The sequence below is a fragment of the Podarcis vaucheri genome (genome assembly GCF_965113315.1).
Source record: "Podarcis vaucheri genome assembly, chromosome: 2".
NCBI classification, from domain to species: domain Eukaryota; kingdom Metazoa; phylum Chordata; class Lepidosauria; order Squamata; family Lacertidae; genus Podarcis; species Podarcis vaucheri.
The window spans coordinates 25,266,403-25,284,805 of record NC_138760.1 but is presented as its reverse complement, the minus strand read 5'-3'; the positions used below and the strand labels follow the sequence as shown (position 1 = coordinate 25,284,805).

The following is an 18,403-nucleotide window of genomic DNA, read 5'->3' as shown; positions in this document are numbered from 1 at the left end:
AGTCCTGGATTTACAGAAGCCGTCCTGGTTTCTGATTTGATCCTGGAATGTCCCGCTTTTCCTTAAGACGTCCCTATTTTCATTAGAGGGGACGCGGGTGGCGCTGTGGGTTAAACCACAGAGCCTAGGACTTGCCGATCAGAAGGTCGGCGGTTCGAATCCCCGCGACGGGGTGAGCTCCCGTTTCTCGGTCCCTGCTCCTGCCAACCTAGCCGTTCGAAAGCACGTCAAAGTGCAAGTAGATAAATAGGTACCGCTCCATCGGGAAGGTAAAACGGTGTTTCCGTGCGCTGCTCTGGTTCACCAGAAGCGGCTTAGTCATGCTGGCCACATGACCTGGAAGCTGTACGCCGGCTCCCTCGGCCCATAGAACGAGATGAGCGCCGCAACCCCAGAGTCGGTCACGACTGGACCTAATGGTCAGGGGTCCCTTTACCTTTACTTTACTTTATTTTCATTAGAGAAATGTTGGAGTGTATGGAGTTATGCTATTCACAAGCCAAGGAGATCAGTAACTATGCAACCCTTAGGAGAAGGCAGCCCTGTATAGTGAAGTTTTTTTATTGTTTAAAGTTTTTTATATATGTTAGAAGCCACCCAGAGTGGCTGGGGGAACCTGGTCAAATGGGTGAGGTATTATTATTATTATTATTATTATTATTATTATTATTAAATAGGACGTCCTGATTTTCATCAGAGAAATGTTGGAGGCTATGAGATTGGGTAGATGTGTGTTCCAGGCATGACAAAGAAGTAAAATTTCTACCCTAAATGACTCTGTCCTAGGATGCAGTCAGTGGGATGAAAGTGTTGTTCAACTCAATGCATACATGAGGGGATAATTGCTCGGGAAGTATAAAAGTCACATTTGACTAGACAAAAATGAGGGGTTTAGTAAAATGGAAGCTGAATGGGAAAATCAAGAGCATTAGATTTCTCCATAAGCTGTTTGGAAAACCACAACAATAGCAGACCCTCCATGTGTCTCTATTTTCCAGGGATAGTGGTTTCTGATTTGATCCTGGAATGTCTCATTTTTCCTTAAAGAGTTTGGATTTGATATCCCGCCTTTCACTCCCTTTAAGGAGTCTCAAAGTGGCTAACATTCTCCTTTCCCTTCCTCCCCCACAACAAACACCCTGTGAGGTGAGTGGGGCTGAGAGACTTCAAAGAAGTGTGACTGGCCCAAGGTCACCCAGCAGCTGCATGTGGAGGAGCGGAGACACGAACCCAGTTCCCCAGATTACGTGACTACCACTCATAACCACTACACCACACTGGCTGCCAGCATGAGTTGGGACCCCAGACCGTTAGGTCCAATCGCGGACGACTCGGGGGGTTGCGGCGCTCATCTTGCTTTACTGGCCGAGGAGCCAACGTTTGTCCACAGACAGCTTCCGGGTCATGTGGCCAACATGACTAACCAGAGCAGCACACGGAAATGCCATTTGCCTTCCCACCAGAGTGGTACCTATTTATCTACTTGCACTTTGATGTGCTTTTGAACTGCTAGGTTGGCAGGAGCAGGGACCAAACAATGGGAGCTCACCCCATCACAGGGATTCGAACCGCCTACCTTCTGATTGGCAAGCCCAAGGCTCCGTGCTCTTGGGACATCCCTATTTTCATCGGATAAATATTAGAGGGTATGGAATTATGTGACCCCTTATCCAAGGAGATAAATAACTACACACCCTTTAGAAAACATCTGAAGGCAGCCCTGTATAGGGAAGTTTTAAAATAATTAATTATGCTTCATGTATGTTAGAAGCCGCCCAGACTGGCTGGGGCAACAGAGACATATACGAGGGGTGCAAGTAATAAAATGATTATTATTATGGAATGTTGTTGTTGTTTAGTCGTTTAGTTGTGTCCGACTCTTCGTGACCCCATGGACCACAGCACGCCAGGCAATCCTGTCTTCCACTGCCTCCTGCAGTTTGGTCAAACTCATACTGGTAGCTTCGAGAACACTGTCCAACCATTTCGTCCTCTGTCGTCCCCTTCTCCTTGTGCCCTCCATCTTTCCCAACATCAGGGTCTTTTCCAGGGAGTCTTCTCTTCTCATGAGGTGGCCAAAGTATTGGAGCCTCAGCTTCAGGACCTGTCCTTCCAGTGAGCACTCAGGGCTGATTTCCTTAAGAATTGAGAGGTTTGATCTTCTTGCAGTTCTTCATGGATCACTGCCTTGCCGTGGCAAAGGGGCTTGAATAACTCAGAGAAGCTATGAACTATGCCGAGCAGGGCACCCAAGATGAACAGGTCATAGTGGAGAGTTTTGACCAAACGTGATCCACCTGGAGTAGGAACCGGCAAGCCACTCCAGTATCCCTGCCAAGAAAACTCCATGGGCAAAGACAACAGGCATATTATGGAATAGGACATTCCTATTTTAATCAGAGAAATGTTGGAAGGGATGCAATAGGAGTTCAGGCAGAACGTGTGCTACTGATCAGGAAAGGTACCACCAAGGCCAAGAGGACACTAATGTAGTTCATGATCAGTCAAAGAAGGCGGAAAGGAGGCTTTGTTTAGGAAGTGGAAAGGAGGCTTTGTTTAGGAAGTGGAGGCCTTGTCCAAATGGGGAGAAGAGACCCACACTTTGGTAAAAGAAATGCAAGTTGACAAAACAGGTTTTCAAGAAGAATTTGAAGATTATGCTTAAAACATTGATGCTGCTAGTCTCCTCCTCTTTCTGGTGGATACAGTGGTGCCCCACAAGACGAATGCCTCGCAAGACGAAAAACTCGCTAGACGAAAGGGTTTTGCGGTTTTTGAGCTGCTTCACAAGACGAATTTCCCTATGGGCTTGCTTCGCAAGACGAAAACGTCTTGCATTTTTTGCAAGTTTGTTTCCTTTTTCTTAACACCGTTAATACAGTTGTGACTTGACTTCGAGGAGCAACTCATAGAACGCCGTGTGGTAGCCTTTTTTGAGGCTTTTGGTGATTTTTGAAGCTTTTCCAAAACTTTTCCGACACCGTGCTTCGCAAGACGAAAAATTCGCTAGACGAAAAAACTCGCGGAATTAATTAATTTCGTCTTGCGAGGCACCACTGTATATTTATTCCTCCCATGTTCACTTCACACACTCTTTCTTCCCTGGCTGGGGTGGGGCTCAGGTGCCAAAAAGTCTTGGACCAGCCCTGGGCTGAACGAATAACTTGCCTCTGTCTTCACTGGGAGATGTAGGGCAGATCCTTAGCCTAACTTTCTCATGGAGGGAATTTGAGGAATGAAGGCGTTGACGAAAGGTGGAGGCCAACCACTGATCACATTTGTACAATTACGTACATTGGTAGGATTGACATAAAACTTGTAGATAAAAATTTGAACTATGGATTGACAAAGGATTTATGAGAATGGAGTTCTAAAAGAGGTGCAGAGGGGAAAACATTATATTAAAGTCCACATGGGGGGGAGGAAGTCAAAAAGGGATTATATGTCTATGTATTTAGTTTGTTTGATAATGTAAAATAGAAAATTCAAAAATAAAATTTATTGTTTAAAAAATGTTTTAAAAATTTAAAAGCTATTTTTTAAGGAAAATTGGCAAAAATAACACTGCTGACATCAGTTGCCATAGGTCCAGATTTTCCTTGACATTTAGCCGATTTCCACCGAGACACTGCTTTCAACTAAAGTATTCCAAGTTTGTCCAATAAATGCAAATGAACTATTCATCTGTAGCTGGACAAAAGATACCATTTTAAACAATGTGTGTCAGATGGGATGTGTACACTATGGCAGAGATCAGATCCAATTATTTCAGGGTTTGAGTGTGGAAGCGCTAAGCAAACTACAAATGCCTAATGCAGGCTTCCTCAACCTCGGCCCTCCAGATGTTTTTGGCCTACAACTCCCATGATCCTTAGGTAGCAGGACCAGTGATCAGGGATGATGGGAATTGTAGTCTCAAAACATCTGGAGGGCCGAGGTTGAGGAAACCTGAGTTAGATGGAGAAGGCGAGGATGAAGAGTTATTGGAAGAAACTGGACAATAAGTGGTGAGAGCAGAACACTGACAAGGCTGGATCAGGAGAAACTTGAGGAAAACAAGGGGAGGGCATAACCACCAGTGCAAAAGCATTGTGTCACTGGAGAAGGGGGGAAGATAAGGAAGGAAGGGTGGGAGATTTTTTTTGGGGGGTGTAGGGGTTGGGCAGGAAATGAATGAATTCCTGTAAACTTAATTGACTGATTTTTTTTATTTTTTTAGTAAATCAATTTGAAAACGTTTGGCCACAAATAGAAGGTTTAACGATCCAACAAACTCAATCACAGGGGCAAGTAAATAATGAGTAGGAATAAATTTCTTTGCCACATCTGAATCAAGAGAGGTCATGCGAGGTCTGGACCAGTGCCTAGACTCAGAGGTGGGCTGCGTGATGGCCAGCAACAGGCTCTGAATCCTGCCAAGGTGGAAGCGCTGTGGGTGGGCAGTTAGCCATTTTGGATCATTTGGTCCACGGCCTGTTTTGAGCGACATGCTACTCCCTCTGAAGGAACAGGTTCACAAGCTGAGGGTGCTCCTAGATGACCTCAGTGGCGAGAAAGGCCTTTTCCTTCCCCACCCCCATAATTGTTTATTAAATTTTCTGTTTTACATTTTAGAATACAGTGGCACCTCGGGTTACAAACACTTTGGGTTACAGACTCCGCTAACCCAGAAGTAGTACCTCGGGTTAAGAACCTTACCTCAGGATGAGAACAGAAATCGCGCAGCGGCAGCAGGAGGCCCCATTAGCTAAAGTGGTACCTCAGGTTAAGAACAGTTTCAGGTTAAGAACAGACCTCTGGAACGAATTAAGTTCATAACCAGAAGTACCACTGTATTCATTTAAACAACAGTGACTTCCCTTCTCTTTCCATGGTTCACTTTGCGTAACATAAATCCCTGCATATTTTATATAAACTAAACCATTCAGTATTCCATTATTGCATCCATCAAAACTTATTTGCACTGTTGAATTTATCTTATTGCTGCCAGAGTTTTCATATGTACACAATTCCCCCCCCCCATATATTCAATAAATATTTTCCAATTTTCTTTAAACATATGTTCTTCTGGTTCTCTTATTCTATATGTTGGAATAGGTGCAGCTTGCAGACCTATCAGCTTAAGTCTCCATTCTTCTTTAGTTGGGACTTTGTTCGTTTTTCATTTTTAGGGATAACAAACCACGGGCTGCAGTAGTGGCATACATAAATAACCTTTTTTGACACCTGGGAATTTCCATCTGAATTATCCCCAACGAAAAGCACTCTGGTGTTGTTTGGGGTTTTTTTGGAAAGGTACTTTTAAACATTTTTTTTCAGTTAACTATGAATTATTTCCCAATACGGTGATACCTCATGTTGTGAACTGTCCCCCTTACAAATTCTTTGGGTTATGCGCTCCACTAACCTGGAAGTAGATGCCCCTTCTTGCAAACTTTGCCCTGGGATGTGAGGGGAAATTGCACTCCGATGGCGCGGCAGCAGTGGGAGGCGCCATTAGGAAAAGCGCACCTCATGTTACGAGCGGTTTCCAGTTACCTCCGGAACGGATTAAGTTCGCAACTGGAGGTACCACTGTTCTCTTTTACCCTTTTACAGGTCCACCACATATGACAGAATGTACCCTCGGGCTCATTGCATCTCCAGCACTTATCAGATTCAGTCTTATACATCTTAGCAAGTCTACTCAGGAGTTAGATACCACCTGTATATCATTTTCAGGTAGTTCTCCTTCCAAGGAATAACATGCTGTAAACTTCAGAACGCTTTCCCAAAGTTTTCCCCAGAGATTAAAATCTATATTATGTCCTGTATCTATTGCCCAATGTTTCAGAGGCGCTTTGACAAACTCGTCTCGTTTCCCAATCTAAGAACAGATTGTACATTTTAGATAAAAGTTTCTTTTGTAGAAGTTCTTTTTCAAATTGTGAGCTTTTGCCCCCCCAAAAAACATTTTTTCCTGCCTATTTTAAACATTTCACGTAACTGATGATATTGTAGGCAGTCTATGAAATGGCTCCTTACACTTTCCATTGATTTCAGTTTAGGTTCCCCCTCTGTAAAGTATAGCAATTCCCTGTAAGTTGCCCACTATCCATATTAACTCTCTTACTTGTAATAGCCTTAATAGCAGATAGCCATAATGGTGTTTTCCTTTCCAGCAGATTTTTATATTTCTCCCAAACTCTATACAAATTCCGTAGAATATGGTTCGTAAAACCTTTATATAAGAGGAAGTCGTTTTCCCAGGTCTGACTGGCAAGACAGCTACAGCCATTCATGGACTGAGATAGGCGGTTTACTATTGTAGTCTCTAGATTGGATTACTGCAATGCACCCTATGTGGGGCTGCCCCCTAGAAGCTGGTCTAGAAGTTGCAGGTAGCATAAAATGCAACTTGGGTTATTGAATGGGCTAGGTATAAAGTGACCTAACGAACAGAATGAATCTGATTGATAGGCAATTGTACGGCACAAAGGAATGAATGGGACGCAGGTGGCACTGTGGGTTAAACCACAAAGCCTAGGGCTTGCTGATCAGAAGGGCAATGGGGTGAGCTCCTGTTGCTCGGTCCCTGCTCCTGCCAACCTAGCAGTTCGAAAGCATGTCAAAGTGCAAGTAGGTACCACTCCGGCGGGAAGGTAAACGGCGTTTCCGTGCACTACTCTGGTTTTGCCAGGAGCAGCTTAGTCATGCTGGCCACATTACCCAGAAGCTGTACGCCGGCTCCCTTGGCCAGCAAAGTGAGATGAGCACCGCAACCCCAGTTGTCCGCAACAGGATCTAACAGTCAGGGTCCCTTTACCTTTATTACTGGGCTATTGCTTTTATTTTTATTTTCTATACCGTGATCTTTTTATGTGAACTGCCCTGAGACCTCCAGGTATAGGGCAGTATATAAATTCAACAAACAACAAGAGGAGAAGTGCAAGTAACTTGTCTATGGGACGGAGTGCGGCAGGGACCAATATAGGATGCCATCCTTGTTCTCTGGGTGACATGGGGTGCACCATTTTATATGCCCCTTTTCTGCTCTTTTAAATGTGGCAGCTATTTGTCAAGCCACACTGCCAAGACAGCCATCTTGTGTTATGCCCTCTCCACCGCCAGCACACCCAGTTGTTGACCGACACCCATGGGACTTTGAGTTCCAAATGTGCCCGCCTGTTCCCACTGTAGCCAGCCAGACACTGATGGGAAGCCTACAAACAGGGACAGGGGCATAATAGCCCTTTCTTGCCCGTGTTCCTCAGCAACAGGGTTGCAGACACATGGCTTCCAGTGCTGAATCTTGGACCCAGGCCTACAACTCAAAAGGACAGGGCACGGTTTGTTCTATAAAGAAAGAAACAAGACTGCTTTCAGCTAAACATTTTGTTTAATGAGTCTAACACAATGGGCAGCAGAAGGCATCCAGAAGGAGACAAGGAGCGAGAAGTAGAAAACAAACGGATACAAACAGAAATCAGTATTCTTCGCCCTCGTCATCCCCATCGGCACTGTCTGCCCCAACCTCCTCGTAATCCTTCTCTAGGGCAGCCATGTCCTCCCGGGCCTCCGAGAACTCGCCTTCCTCCATCCCTTCCCCAACGTACCAGTGGACAAAGGCACGCTTGGCATACATCAGGTCAAACTTGTGGTCCAGGCGAGCCCAGGCCTCAGCAATGGCTGTGGTGTTGCTCAGCATGCAGACGGCACGCTGCACTTTGGCCAGGTCGCCCCCGGGGACCACCGTGGGGGGCTGGTAGTTGATACCAACCTTGAAACCGGTGGGGCACCAGTCCACAAACTGGATGCTACGTTTGGTCTTGATGGTGGCAATAGCAGCGTTGACGTCTTTGGGAACAACATCCCCACGGTACAACAGGCAGCAGGCCATGTATTTACCGTGACGAGGGTCACATTTCACTAATTGGTTGGCCGGCTCAAAGCAAGCGTTGGTGATCTCTGCTACCGTCAGCTGTTCATGGTAAGCTTTCTCAGCTGAAATGACCGGGGCGTAGGTGGCCAGGGGGAAGTGGATTCGGGGATAGGGCACCAGATTGGTCTGGAATTCTGTCAGGTCTACATTCAGGGCACCGTCAAATCGCAGGGAGGCCGTGATGGAGGACACAATCTGGCTGATAAGGCGGTTGAGGTTGGTGTAAGTGGGGCGCTCAATGTCCAGGTTCCTGCGGCAAATGTCATAGATGGCCTCGTTGTCTACCATGAAGGCACAGTCGGAGTGCTCCAGGGTGGTGTGGGTGGTCAGGATGGAGTTGTAGGGCTCGACGACAGCTGTGGAGACTTGGGGAGCTGGGTAGATGGAGAACTCCAGCTTGGACTTCTTGCCGTAGTCAACGGACAGGCGCTCCATCAGCAAAGAGGTGAACCCAGAACCGGTGCCCCCACCAAAGCTGTGGAAGACCAGGAAGCCCTGGAGACCTGTGCATTGGTCGGCCTGTTGGAAAGAGAGAGGTTTTAAAGGATTCTCACAAGTCCTGACATGGTCTTGCTGAAAAGCCTTAGTCACTTAATATGGAGACTACTGGGGGTTTGGAGACAGTAAGAGTCAGCTTTTCACAATATCATACAGCAGAAGGCAGTCTCTGCAGAAGGCTCCTAGGCAGTGCAGCAGAGACTTCTGAATGGGATAAAGGAGAGGGGGACAGAGACACTGAGCCTCACTTAATACTGTGTCCCTGTAGCTTCCAGACAACTATGACCTGTAATTCAAGGGCTAGACCTTATATGGAGGACAACTCAACCATTAAGCTCCCCTTCTTAGACCAACTGGTCCTGGTAAATTAATACCTATGCTACTCCTGCCCCAGCTCTTAGCTTTGGAGGACAGATCAATCTAACCGCACAAATCATTGCATGATCACACCACCTCCTCTGCTACTGGGGGTTTAGAGAGAGCAAAATCCAATTTCCTTGAAGATGGCATATTCCTCCAGTTGCCAACGTAGTGTCCTCCAAAGGCTGTGGGGTCTATCTCCCATCAACCCAAGCAGTCTTGGCACTCACCATCTTATAAGGTGGTAAGCAATGATGGGGATTGTAGTCTAACAACGTCCAGATGTCACAATGCTAGCTAACTCTGTTGTAGCAGAAGATAATCCCTGGGCCTTTGCTTATTTAAGAATTTTGACCCTAACACTAATTTAAGATCACAACACAAGAAGACTATTCTTTATGATTATCTCCTTCCCACCCACAGCACTTACCCCCTTCAACATAATTGCCCATGAGTTGTTGACTGAGCAATGTACCACGTCCACACATCAAGGACAGACTGATGATCTATCTCTTTCCTCTCTTGTACAACTTGGGAGTTACCAGCCTGAGCAACATCCAAAATTGGGACACAGGGGCTGAAACAAATGACCTTTTGCACACCACTGGGACAATCTGCATAAGGCATGGATGCGAACCTGTGGCTTCCATACACTGCTGGACTCAAAATAGCTCATGGTCTGGGATGACAGGGACATTTTTGCTTAACCATTTCCAGAAGTCCAAAGCTTCCTCACCCATGAAGTAAGGAATGGTATTAATCAAAGTCTCCCTTTGAACAATGCTCATTTTACAGAAGACCACTGAAGCCACAAGGTAAGCCACAAAGCATGCGTCCAATAATTCTTCTTCGAGCTGTGGTTTATATAAGACGCAGCAAATGGCACCAACTTTCTTAAATCACGAAGCCCCATTTTAGAGCTAGAGATCACAGAGACTCAGCAATCTCCAACTTCCTGGGAAAAGGCAACTATGCTTATGATTGCCTATAAAAAGCACCTCAATACAACAAGCAGATTAACAGCTTGGCTGCGTGCATTTTTACTCAGTTACTGTTCTTTAGCCTTAAAGCAGCAGGGTGCCTATTAGCATACGCAGAGCAGTTTCCCCTCCAAATATTTATGAGAAACTACAGCCTGTACAATCCTACCTCTTCAACTCTTGCTAAAGATAAAGAGCAGAGCTAACAGTCTCCCATACAGATAAGCCCAAGAGCTTTTATCTTCAGAAACTCAACAATGCCACTCCTGGCTTCCTTAAACTGTACAATTCCCCACCCCCACAACTCTCTGTGCTTGTTTTATTTCCATAGGCTGAAAGATTAGAATTTAAATAACAAGGTTCCTGTGAGCACATTCACAGCCTAGGAATTTTATTTTCCCATGACTAGAGCTATACAGAGAGCTCTTCCACTTTACACAAAGCTCTATTTCTGCTTTTCTAACCAAGCAATTGTTTCTTTGGGTGGCATCCAAATAAATAATTATGCGAGCGGAAAAACTTTGGCTTGCGCAATGGAACTCGCCCTCCCACGTGCACCCCAAAATATGATCCAGGTGGCTTGAGGAACCCCTGGAACAGTTTCTGGGGTGAAAAGAGGAGGGAAGTCTCATTGTGAAAGTGTTCTGCTTGAGCTAGGGGTTACTTAGTACTACTTTGGATATTATTCCTTTGCTATTTGTGGAGTAGGTGTTTGGGAGATCCCACCTGCAAGTGAAACGGAACAAAGGCTCATTAAAAAGCTGCCCCCAAGCTCCAGGAGAAGCAGAGAAAACACAATACAGGCAAAAATAACCAAAAACTTGAGATTAGGCAACAAAAAAGAAAAGACTCCAATTTGCGCGGCCACACACCCCTAAGTCCAATAAGATGCACACCCTTGCTTGGAATATTGTGCATGTAGCGATGGGGAAAAGCATTCCCAAATGCATTCAAGGACTAGAGACCATGGGCTTCCTCTCACAAAAATCCACTCCAGGTTTTTCCTGCAAGCCCAATTTTGGCAGCTGTAGAGTGACATTCCTCTCTTGCCTGCCAAGATCAAAGAATTTGCCTTCAGAGGCTCTTTGAGGGCAGGCAGGGGAGAAGAACCACTGCACATTCACATTTGGAGTTGGGGTTTTTTAAGTCTATCTCAAGCATCCTTTCCTTTGTCTTTAGAAGATCCTGTGAAGACCTCCTTCCCCCAGTCAGCTTTTCAGAAGACCACACAACAGAAGTAAGTCTCTGCTGAAGGCTCCTAGGCAGTGCAGCAGAGACTTCTGAATGGGATGAAGGAGAGGGGGACAGAGACACTGAGCCTCGCTTAATACTATGTCCCTGTAGCTTCCTAACAACCATGGCCTGTTAATTCAAGGGCTAGACGTTATACTGAGAACATCTCAACCATTAAGCTCCCCTTCGTAGACCAACTGGTCCGGCTAAATTTATGACTATCCTACTCCTGCCCCAGCGCTTAGCTTTGGAAGACAGATCAAAATAACCTAACAAACTATTGCCTGATCACACCACCACCACCTCTGCTATCCTAAGCTCTTTGGGGAAAAGCAGGATACAGTGGATGTGAAGTATTAATTAGCAGCAGTGTACAACTGACTATACAATTTATTCTTGCCTTTAAGGAGGTGAAGGAAAACGGCAGACTTGCACAAACAGTACAGGCAGGGAGGACCTGCTCAAAAGTTTAACACAGCTTGGACATAAAGCAAAACCTGCAACAAAATGTTGCAGTGGGAGGAGTGGGGGGGGTGTCAGGATCCACCCCCCTTTGCCATTCCATTCCCCTCTCCCCTTTGTTTTTATATTTTCTCCTCCTGGCACATAGAATTCTATGGACTCCAAGCACACTCAGTCTTCACTTATCAATTTTGGAGGGTCCACATTTATCATTTTTTTAAAGGGTTTTGTCTATTTCTGAAAAGCTGGCCTTTCCCTGTTAACATGGGCAGTGCTTTTTCTTGCTACAACCATGCTCACAGCCGGAACAGAGGAAACAAGAAGGAACATATTAAAGAAATGTCCTTCCCCCATTTATAATGGGTGTTTTGGTGAAACATCTTTCCTGTTGTGTTTAGAAGCCCCATCCTCCAGTCTCACAGGCTGCAGACATCAACTCACCAGCTTGCGTATCCTGTCGAGGACCAGGTCAATTATCTCCTTGCCAATGGTGTAGTGGCCCCTGGCATAATTGTTGGCAGCATCCTCCTTGCCAGTGATGAGCTGCTCAGGGTGGAAGAGCTGGCGGTAGGTGCCAGTGCGCACCTCATCTGCGGAGAGAAGCAATTGGAAGCATCAAGACCTCTGGCATCCCTCCTGTAGACACAAACACAGCTAGAAAGCTATTAGAAAGTGCCTTGTTTGCTCACCAATCACAGTTGGTTCCAAGTCCACAAAGACCGCCCTGGGCACATGCTTGCCAGCTCCCGTCTCACTGAAGAATGTGTTGAAGGAGTCGTCTCCTCCCCCAATGGTCTTGTCACTGGGCATCTGCCCATCAGGCTGGATGCCGTGCTCCAGACAGTAGAGCTCCCAGCAGGCATTGCCAATCTGGACTCCGGCTTGGCCAACGTGGATGGAGATGCACTCACGCTGCAGAGAGAAGCGGTTAAAATGAATGCATGCATCCTTCCTCAATGCAGACACCCCCCCCACAGACATGGAACTCCCCTGTCCAACCAATTCCATGTTATTTTAAATCCCCCATTCCTACCCCTGCGTCTTAAGTGTGAGTTTAGGGCCTGCCTTCAGAACTTCAGAAAGGAATGAAGTGATGTATCTAGAGCAGTTTGTGCACGCACACAATGAGCAAAGCTGTGCTAGTCGGCAGTGGCGCTGCGGTCTAAACCACTGAGCCTCTTGGGCTTGCCGATCAGAAGGTCAGGGGTTTGAATCCCGGTGACGGGGTGATCTCCCGTTGCTCGGTCCCAGCTCCTGCCAACCTAGCAGTTTGGAAGCAAACCAATGCAAAGAGATAAATAGGTACCACTGCAGTGGGAAGGTAAACGGCATTTCCATGAGCTCTGGTGTCCCGTTGCTCCAGAAGTGGTTTGGTCACGCTGCCACATGACCCAGAAAGCTGTCTGTGGACAAAAGCCGGCTCTCCCGGCCTGAAAGCGAGGTGAGTTCCGGAACCCCATAGTCACCTTTGACTGGACTTAACCATCCAGGGGTCCTTTAACTTTACCTAGTCGGCAGTCTACTAGGAAGTAAGCAGCTAATGAATTGCTCACAATGCAATGTCATCATCCCCAAGGCAGAGCCATGGTACAGCTGGGAATAAGCAGTCCCCCATCCTGCCCCACTTCTGTGGCCTCAAACTTGCAGAATTCAAGCTGTGTTTATAGAAATTGTGCTTTAACCACAGATTTTTAGAACACTGTATGCCAAAGACCCAGAAACCAGAATGCAAACAAAATCCATTGCCTAGGAAATAAGACATGTGGAAAATTCACTCACTTTCTTAAAGCTAAGCTGATAATACTCGGGAGTCATTAAAAGAAGGAACTTGTCCACATGCCAGTCTGTTGCGACTTTAATCCATTTTTTTGATGATTGATAAGAAGAAAGTGGCTTGTGACAGCTTTGGAAGCCAACAGTTTTTACCCAGAAACTGTTGGTGAAAACCAATTCTCCCCCATCATCCTATCTGAAGAGAAGGGAACTCTTAAACGAGACACCAGCACCTACAGAATGGGATACCTCATTTTTCCTTTAGAAAGGGTAGGCCTTTGTGATGTCTAAAATGTACAATGGGAAACAAAACAAACAAGACACTGGGCAATAGGTATTCATCATAATGTAGAAATGGAAGCATGGGAACGATTACAGAATACGGATATAAAATCCACAGTATGTAAGAGAAATTTCTATGAAAATGTTATATAGATGGCACCTAGTACAGGCATATCCAACTCTCTAGAGACTGCGATCTACTCCCAGTATTATAAAATTGGCAGCGACCTATCCATTGCCCACAGTTGTTGAGCTTTTTTTTGGGGGGGTGCCCAGAGTCTCTCACCCCTAAAAACACTGGCCCTGATCTTCACTGGCTCCCAGTTCAAAGTGTTTGTGGTGACCTTTAAAGCCCTAAACGGCCTCAGCCCAGTGTACCTGAAGGAGTGTCTCCACCACCATCACTCAGCTCGGACACCGAGGTCCAGCTCTGAGGGCCTTCTAGCGGTTCCCTTACTGTGAGAAGTGAGGTTACAGGCAACCAGGCAGAGGGCCTTCTTGGTGGTGGTGCCCACCCTGTGGAACACCCTCCCAATCAAACAACTATCTGACTTTCAGAAGACATCTGAAGGCTGTCAGGGAAGTTTTTAATGTTTGACATTTCATTATGTTTTCATATATGCTGGAAGCTGCCCACAGTGGCTGGGAAACCCTAGCCACATGAGTGGGGAATTAATAATAAAATAATAATAATAATAATAATAATAATAATAATAATAGGGACACTGGTCACTGCAGTTTATTTGTATTTTCCACAAGTGAACTCCTGAAGCGTTATATAGAACTGCAACAATCTTGTCCCTTCTTAAGGTTCATAAACCTACTTGAACATGCAGACGGTGAGATAAATGAGCAGGAGAGACAGACTGAAGTGTGAGGTAGTAGTCTTGTCCCCTGGGTAGGAAAGAGGTCCTACCTCAGACTAGCCAGATGAGCTTGGCCAAGGGTGTGCAATGGGACCAACCGATGCCCTACACGACAACACTGTAACTCAACCCTGAAGCACCAATTGTATGCAAGACACTGTTACTCATTCCTAATCGGCACTGCAGGCTTTGGGTGTGACTCAAACAACCCGGTGCCTGTTGAGTCATTGTGTCTGCTGCAGCAGCAGCACAATGTATCCCTCAGGACTATAAAATCTGTATAGTATCACATTTTTGCCTCATGCTTTAGGTTACACAAACGCAGCAAATACAGAGTTGCCATATTTCAAGAGTAAAAACCAGCGCACCCTGAAAGTTTTTGAGTGGTGTTTTCTTTTTTAAAACCCCTGAAATTTTTCAACTATCCAGGACAAAGCAGCAAATATAACTTTCTTTTTGATAGGAGAATCAGGGGATTATGGGTCCTAATGGGAGGGAGCAACTGCCCCCACGCTGAACACCCATGACTACAGGCGCTGTGCTCAAAGTTGTTCCATTGGTCAAAAGGACTAAGGCCTGGAGATTATAGGAGTTTAAGCGAGACACGGTTCCTAGCTTGCTCATGCTTGCTTCTTCGGATAGCTCATCCAGATGCTAATGAGTTGATGTTTCAGAGCCAGCTCTTTTGAACTCCCAACAGGATTTGGCTTGTTTTAGCTAGTTGCTGCCAGCACGCAGCAAGAGCTAAGCAGAAGAGGCCCAAAGCCTCCCCCCACCAAGGCAGGCAATTGAGTGCTAGGCAACTGAGCCCCATTATCCTTCCCACAGCGCAAACAAGGGGGAGGAGAGCAAGGAGCAGATTTGGTTTCAAGTCCTGTGCATTATTAGGTAGCCTCAGTTTCTGGAACCCAGAACACTGGGATCAGGGTTCCAAAGGGGGTTAACGTGTCTCTCCGACAAGTTGTGGAGCACAGGTTTACCAACAGGCAGTGTGCAAGACAGGGAGCCAAATAAAAGCTTTGTTTCTCATACTGTTCCCCATAAGTGTTCTACAAAGGCAGCAGAGATACTAGGCAAGTGAGAGGCAGCGCCGCTCCTTGGATCAACTGCAAGGTGGGAGACTTGGGGCTGGGGGGGGCAATGCCCCATTTGCCCTGGGGATCAGACTCTACTGCCAACAGGTGGAGGTACCATTTTCATGATATCTGGTGCAAGGATACACCCTTAATTTCCTCCAGTTAATTCAGATTTGAAACAAAAAATTAAAAAGTCTACTCAACAGCTCTGTTTTGAGTAATCTCTTAATTTAAATTAAAAACAATAACTGATGCTGGAACTGCATCTTTTGTATTTCAACGGAGCCACAAAATGGAGCTGTTATGCCCTTTGAAGATCTGTCCCTCCTAACTCACTTTGGCTGAACACGCCTTGCTTTCCAGCAACTTTTAAGCAATTTTGCCCTGCCTGCTGGTAGCTGGACATTATGCAATGCCACATAATGCCCCTTCTATGCAGTATCTATCTGCCAGAGCCAAGCTTCGCAGCTGGCAAGTTCAAACTTGGCCACTTTTGCTTTCAAGATGCGACCCAACCCCAAAAAGGATTACCTTGCCTAAGGATGCCTCTTAAGCGCAACCTAAGCCGCTTAGCCTGGCTGATTTGCAATGGGCATTTGGGGACAAGAGTGTGTGTTTATTTTTTCTTGTATGGGGGGGTGGGGGGCAGGATTGGTTTGCAGCGTTTCCTTCTTTTGCCAACAGGCAAATGAAGCGCACAAGGTTCTGCATTCAACCGCCCGGGGAAATGACGCAACAAGCTGCTTATTCAACAAGGCTCTTCCCGCGCGTTCTCTCTGGCGGGCCGCTCGCCTTGGACTCCCGCTTTCCAACTCTGCTTGGAAGAAGTGACTCAACACGTAGTTACGGAAGCAAGGGGAAAAAAAGTTCTGGACATGGGCGTAACCAGGAATTTTGTGGGGTGGGGGAGGCAGGCCTTTTGTTAGGGGCACAGGACCTACGTGATTCGTCACTTAAGTATTTCTATTGTTTTACTTGATCTGGGGGGGCGGGCAGCTGCCCTCACCTACCACCCCCCCACTACGCACATGGGTGGGGAAGAGGCTGTCATGCCGGGATTAAGCGGCCACATCCTGCTGCTTGAGGATTTTTTGCAAAAGACCTTGTGTTCCATAGACCCATTTCCAAGGAAGGGTAAATCGAGGCGAACTGAGACTATTCAGATATTCTCATCGTCTAGTTTGGTAACGACTGGACTAAGCAACGCACCCCAGAACCCGCTTCCGACACTGATCCTAACAAGCCCCGTAGAGACGCAATTGAATCCCAAGCGCCCCGCCCCCGAAAAATTATCAGAATCTGGGCAAATGAGGCACCTTATGCTTCTAAATGGTGCGTTAAAGGTTAAAGAGGAGTACAATGGTACCTCGGGTTAAGTACTTAATTCGTTCTGGAGGTCCGTTCTTAACCTGAAACTGTTCTTAACCTGAGGTACCACTTTAGCTAATGGGGCCTCCCGCTGCCGCCGCTGCGCAATTTCTGTTCTCATCCTGAAGCAACGTTCTTAACCTGAAGCACTATTTCTGGGTTAGCGGAGTCTCTAACCTGAAGCATATATAACCCGAGGTACCACTGTAAGGCCATTTAGGGGCTTTTCATACACCAAGGAAGCTAGGCGTCCCACCGCGTGCGCGCAAGTTTCAGGCCACTCGCTCCCTTCGCTCCCCCAAGCCATTGCGCGGAAACGACTGGGGCAACGCTCCTCCGGATGTGCGCACACGCAGCCGAGCGGACACGTGTCTGCGCGGCGCGATTTCCTGCACGCGGAAACGCTCTTCCCGGGAGCTCCTCCTGGGACAACGAGGGAGAAGAAAGCATCACCGCCTCGCCAGCGCCTTTTGGCCCCCATCCGCTCCTCGACACCCTGCGTCCCAGGAGCCCCGAGCTGGCTACCGACACCCACAGGGCGCTGCTTCCTCGCACGACCCCTCGCCTCCCACCCCATGGCCCTGGATGCCCGAGCGCCCACAAAATTCCCTGTGGAGAGCACCCACTAACCTGGGTGCCAGGGCCATGCATGTCGCATGGGCACTCACGCTTGTGGGGCCAATTTGGCACCGCTGCACCCCACCCTGCCTCGCTTTCCTGGTTCCCAGGCACGAACCCACGCGAAACCTTTGTCTCCAAGCCGCCGCAACCTCCTCCTCCTCTTCGCTACTTACCATGTTTCCTCGACGGCAAGGAAGCAAAAAAGCAACGAAGCGGGAGAAGGAGGAACCGAGTCTTCCTCACTAGTCGACCCGTTGAGGGAGCCGCCGGTGAGCCAAAACTTCGTCCGAACTGCGGGACGGGTTGGGGCGGGGCCTTTTATAGGGTTGGGAAGCGTGTCGTCGGCAGCAGGGGCGGGGCTTGGCGGAGGGAGAAGGCGGCGCCCTACCCCGCCCCTTCACCGGCTCCTGATTGGCGGGTTCGAATTTCCCGAAAGGTGAAGGCGGGCGGGACAGCGAATGAGGAGGGGAGAAGCGGCTACCGCCATGAATGGAGGCGGGGGGGAGGACAAGGACCCCGCTTTTCACAGAGGAATTCATAGGAGCCAAGGGCGTAGCCAAGAGGAGAGCAGCTGCCCCCACAGATAAAAAAAAATACTTAACTAAGGTTCTGTGCCCCCCCCCCAAAATTGGCCCTCCAACAAAATATCTGAGCCCCCCCTCCCAAACTGATTGCAGGGGTGCCAACTTGAATAAAATACTGGGGGGACGACAGGTAAGTCCCACCCCGCATCATCGATCACGTGGCATGGTGGACGCACACTATTGAATGGCAATGTCTATAAACTGGGGTGGGTCCATATAAACTGGGATGGGGGGCTTAAACCCCTTAAATATTTTATTGAAGGGGCTCCGAAGACCCCTCGGCCCCTAAGAGTCGGCTCCAAAGGTTGATAGGCATTGCCATTCAAACGGTGTGCGTGCACCGTGCCACGTGATCGAGGATGTGGGGCGGGGCTTACCC

The 18,403-nt window shown here is 47.3% G+C and overlaps 1 protein-coding gene across 1 annotated transcript; it reads right to left on the bottom strand.

The window, feature by feature from the left end:
* Positions 1-7,359: 7,359 nt before the first annotated feature.
* On the bottom strand, positions 7,360-17,766 carry LOC309526498 (tubulin alpha-1C chain). Its single transcript, XM_082212683.1, has 4 exons — positions 17,614-17,766; positions 12,144-12,366; positions 11,896-12,044; positions 7,360-8,440 (listed from the first exon to the last, which is right to left on the bottom strand). Exons 1-4 carry the CDS (start codon positions 17,614-17,616, stop codon positions 7,466-7,468), a joined length of 1,350 nt encoding a protein of 449 aa, XP_082068809.1. The 5' UTR covers positions 17,617-17,766; the 3' UTR covers positions 7,360-7,465.
* Positions 17,767-18,403: the final 637 nt, after the last annotated feature.

Coding starts and splice junctions, on each gene's coding strand:
- LOC309526498 (XM_082212683.1), bottom strand. Junction 12,045..12,143: donor CTTGGAACCAACTGTGATTG/GTGAGCAAACAA, acceptor TTCTCTCCGCAG/ATGAGGTGCGCACTGGCACC. Junction 8,441..11,895: donor TCGACAGGATACGCAAGCTG/GTGAGTTGATGT, acceptor TCTTTCCAACAG/GCCGACCAATGCACAGGTCT.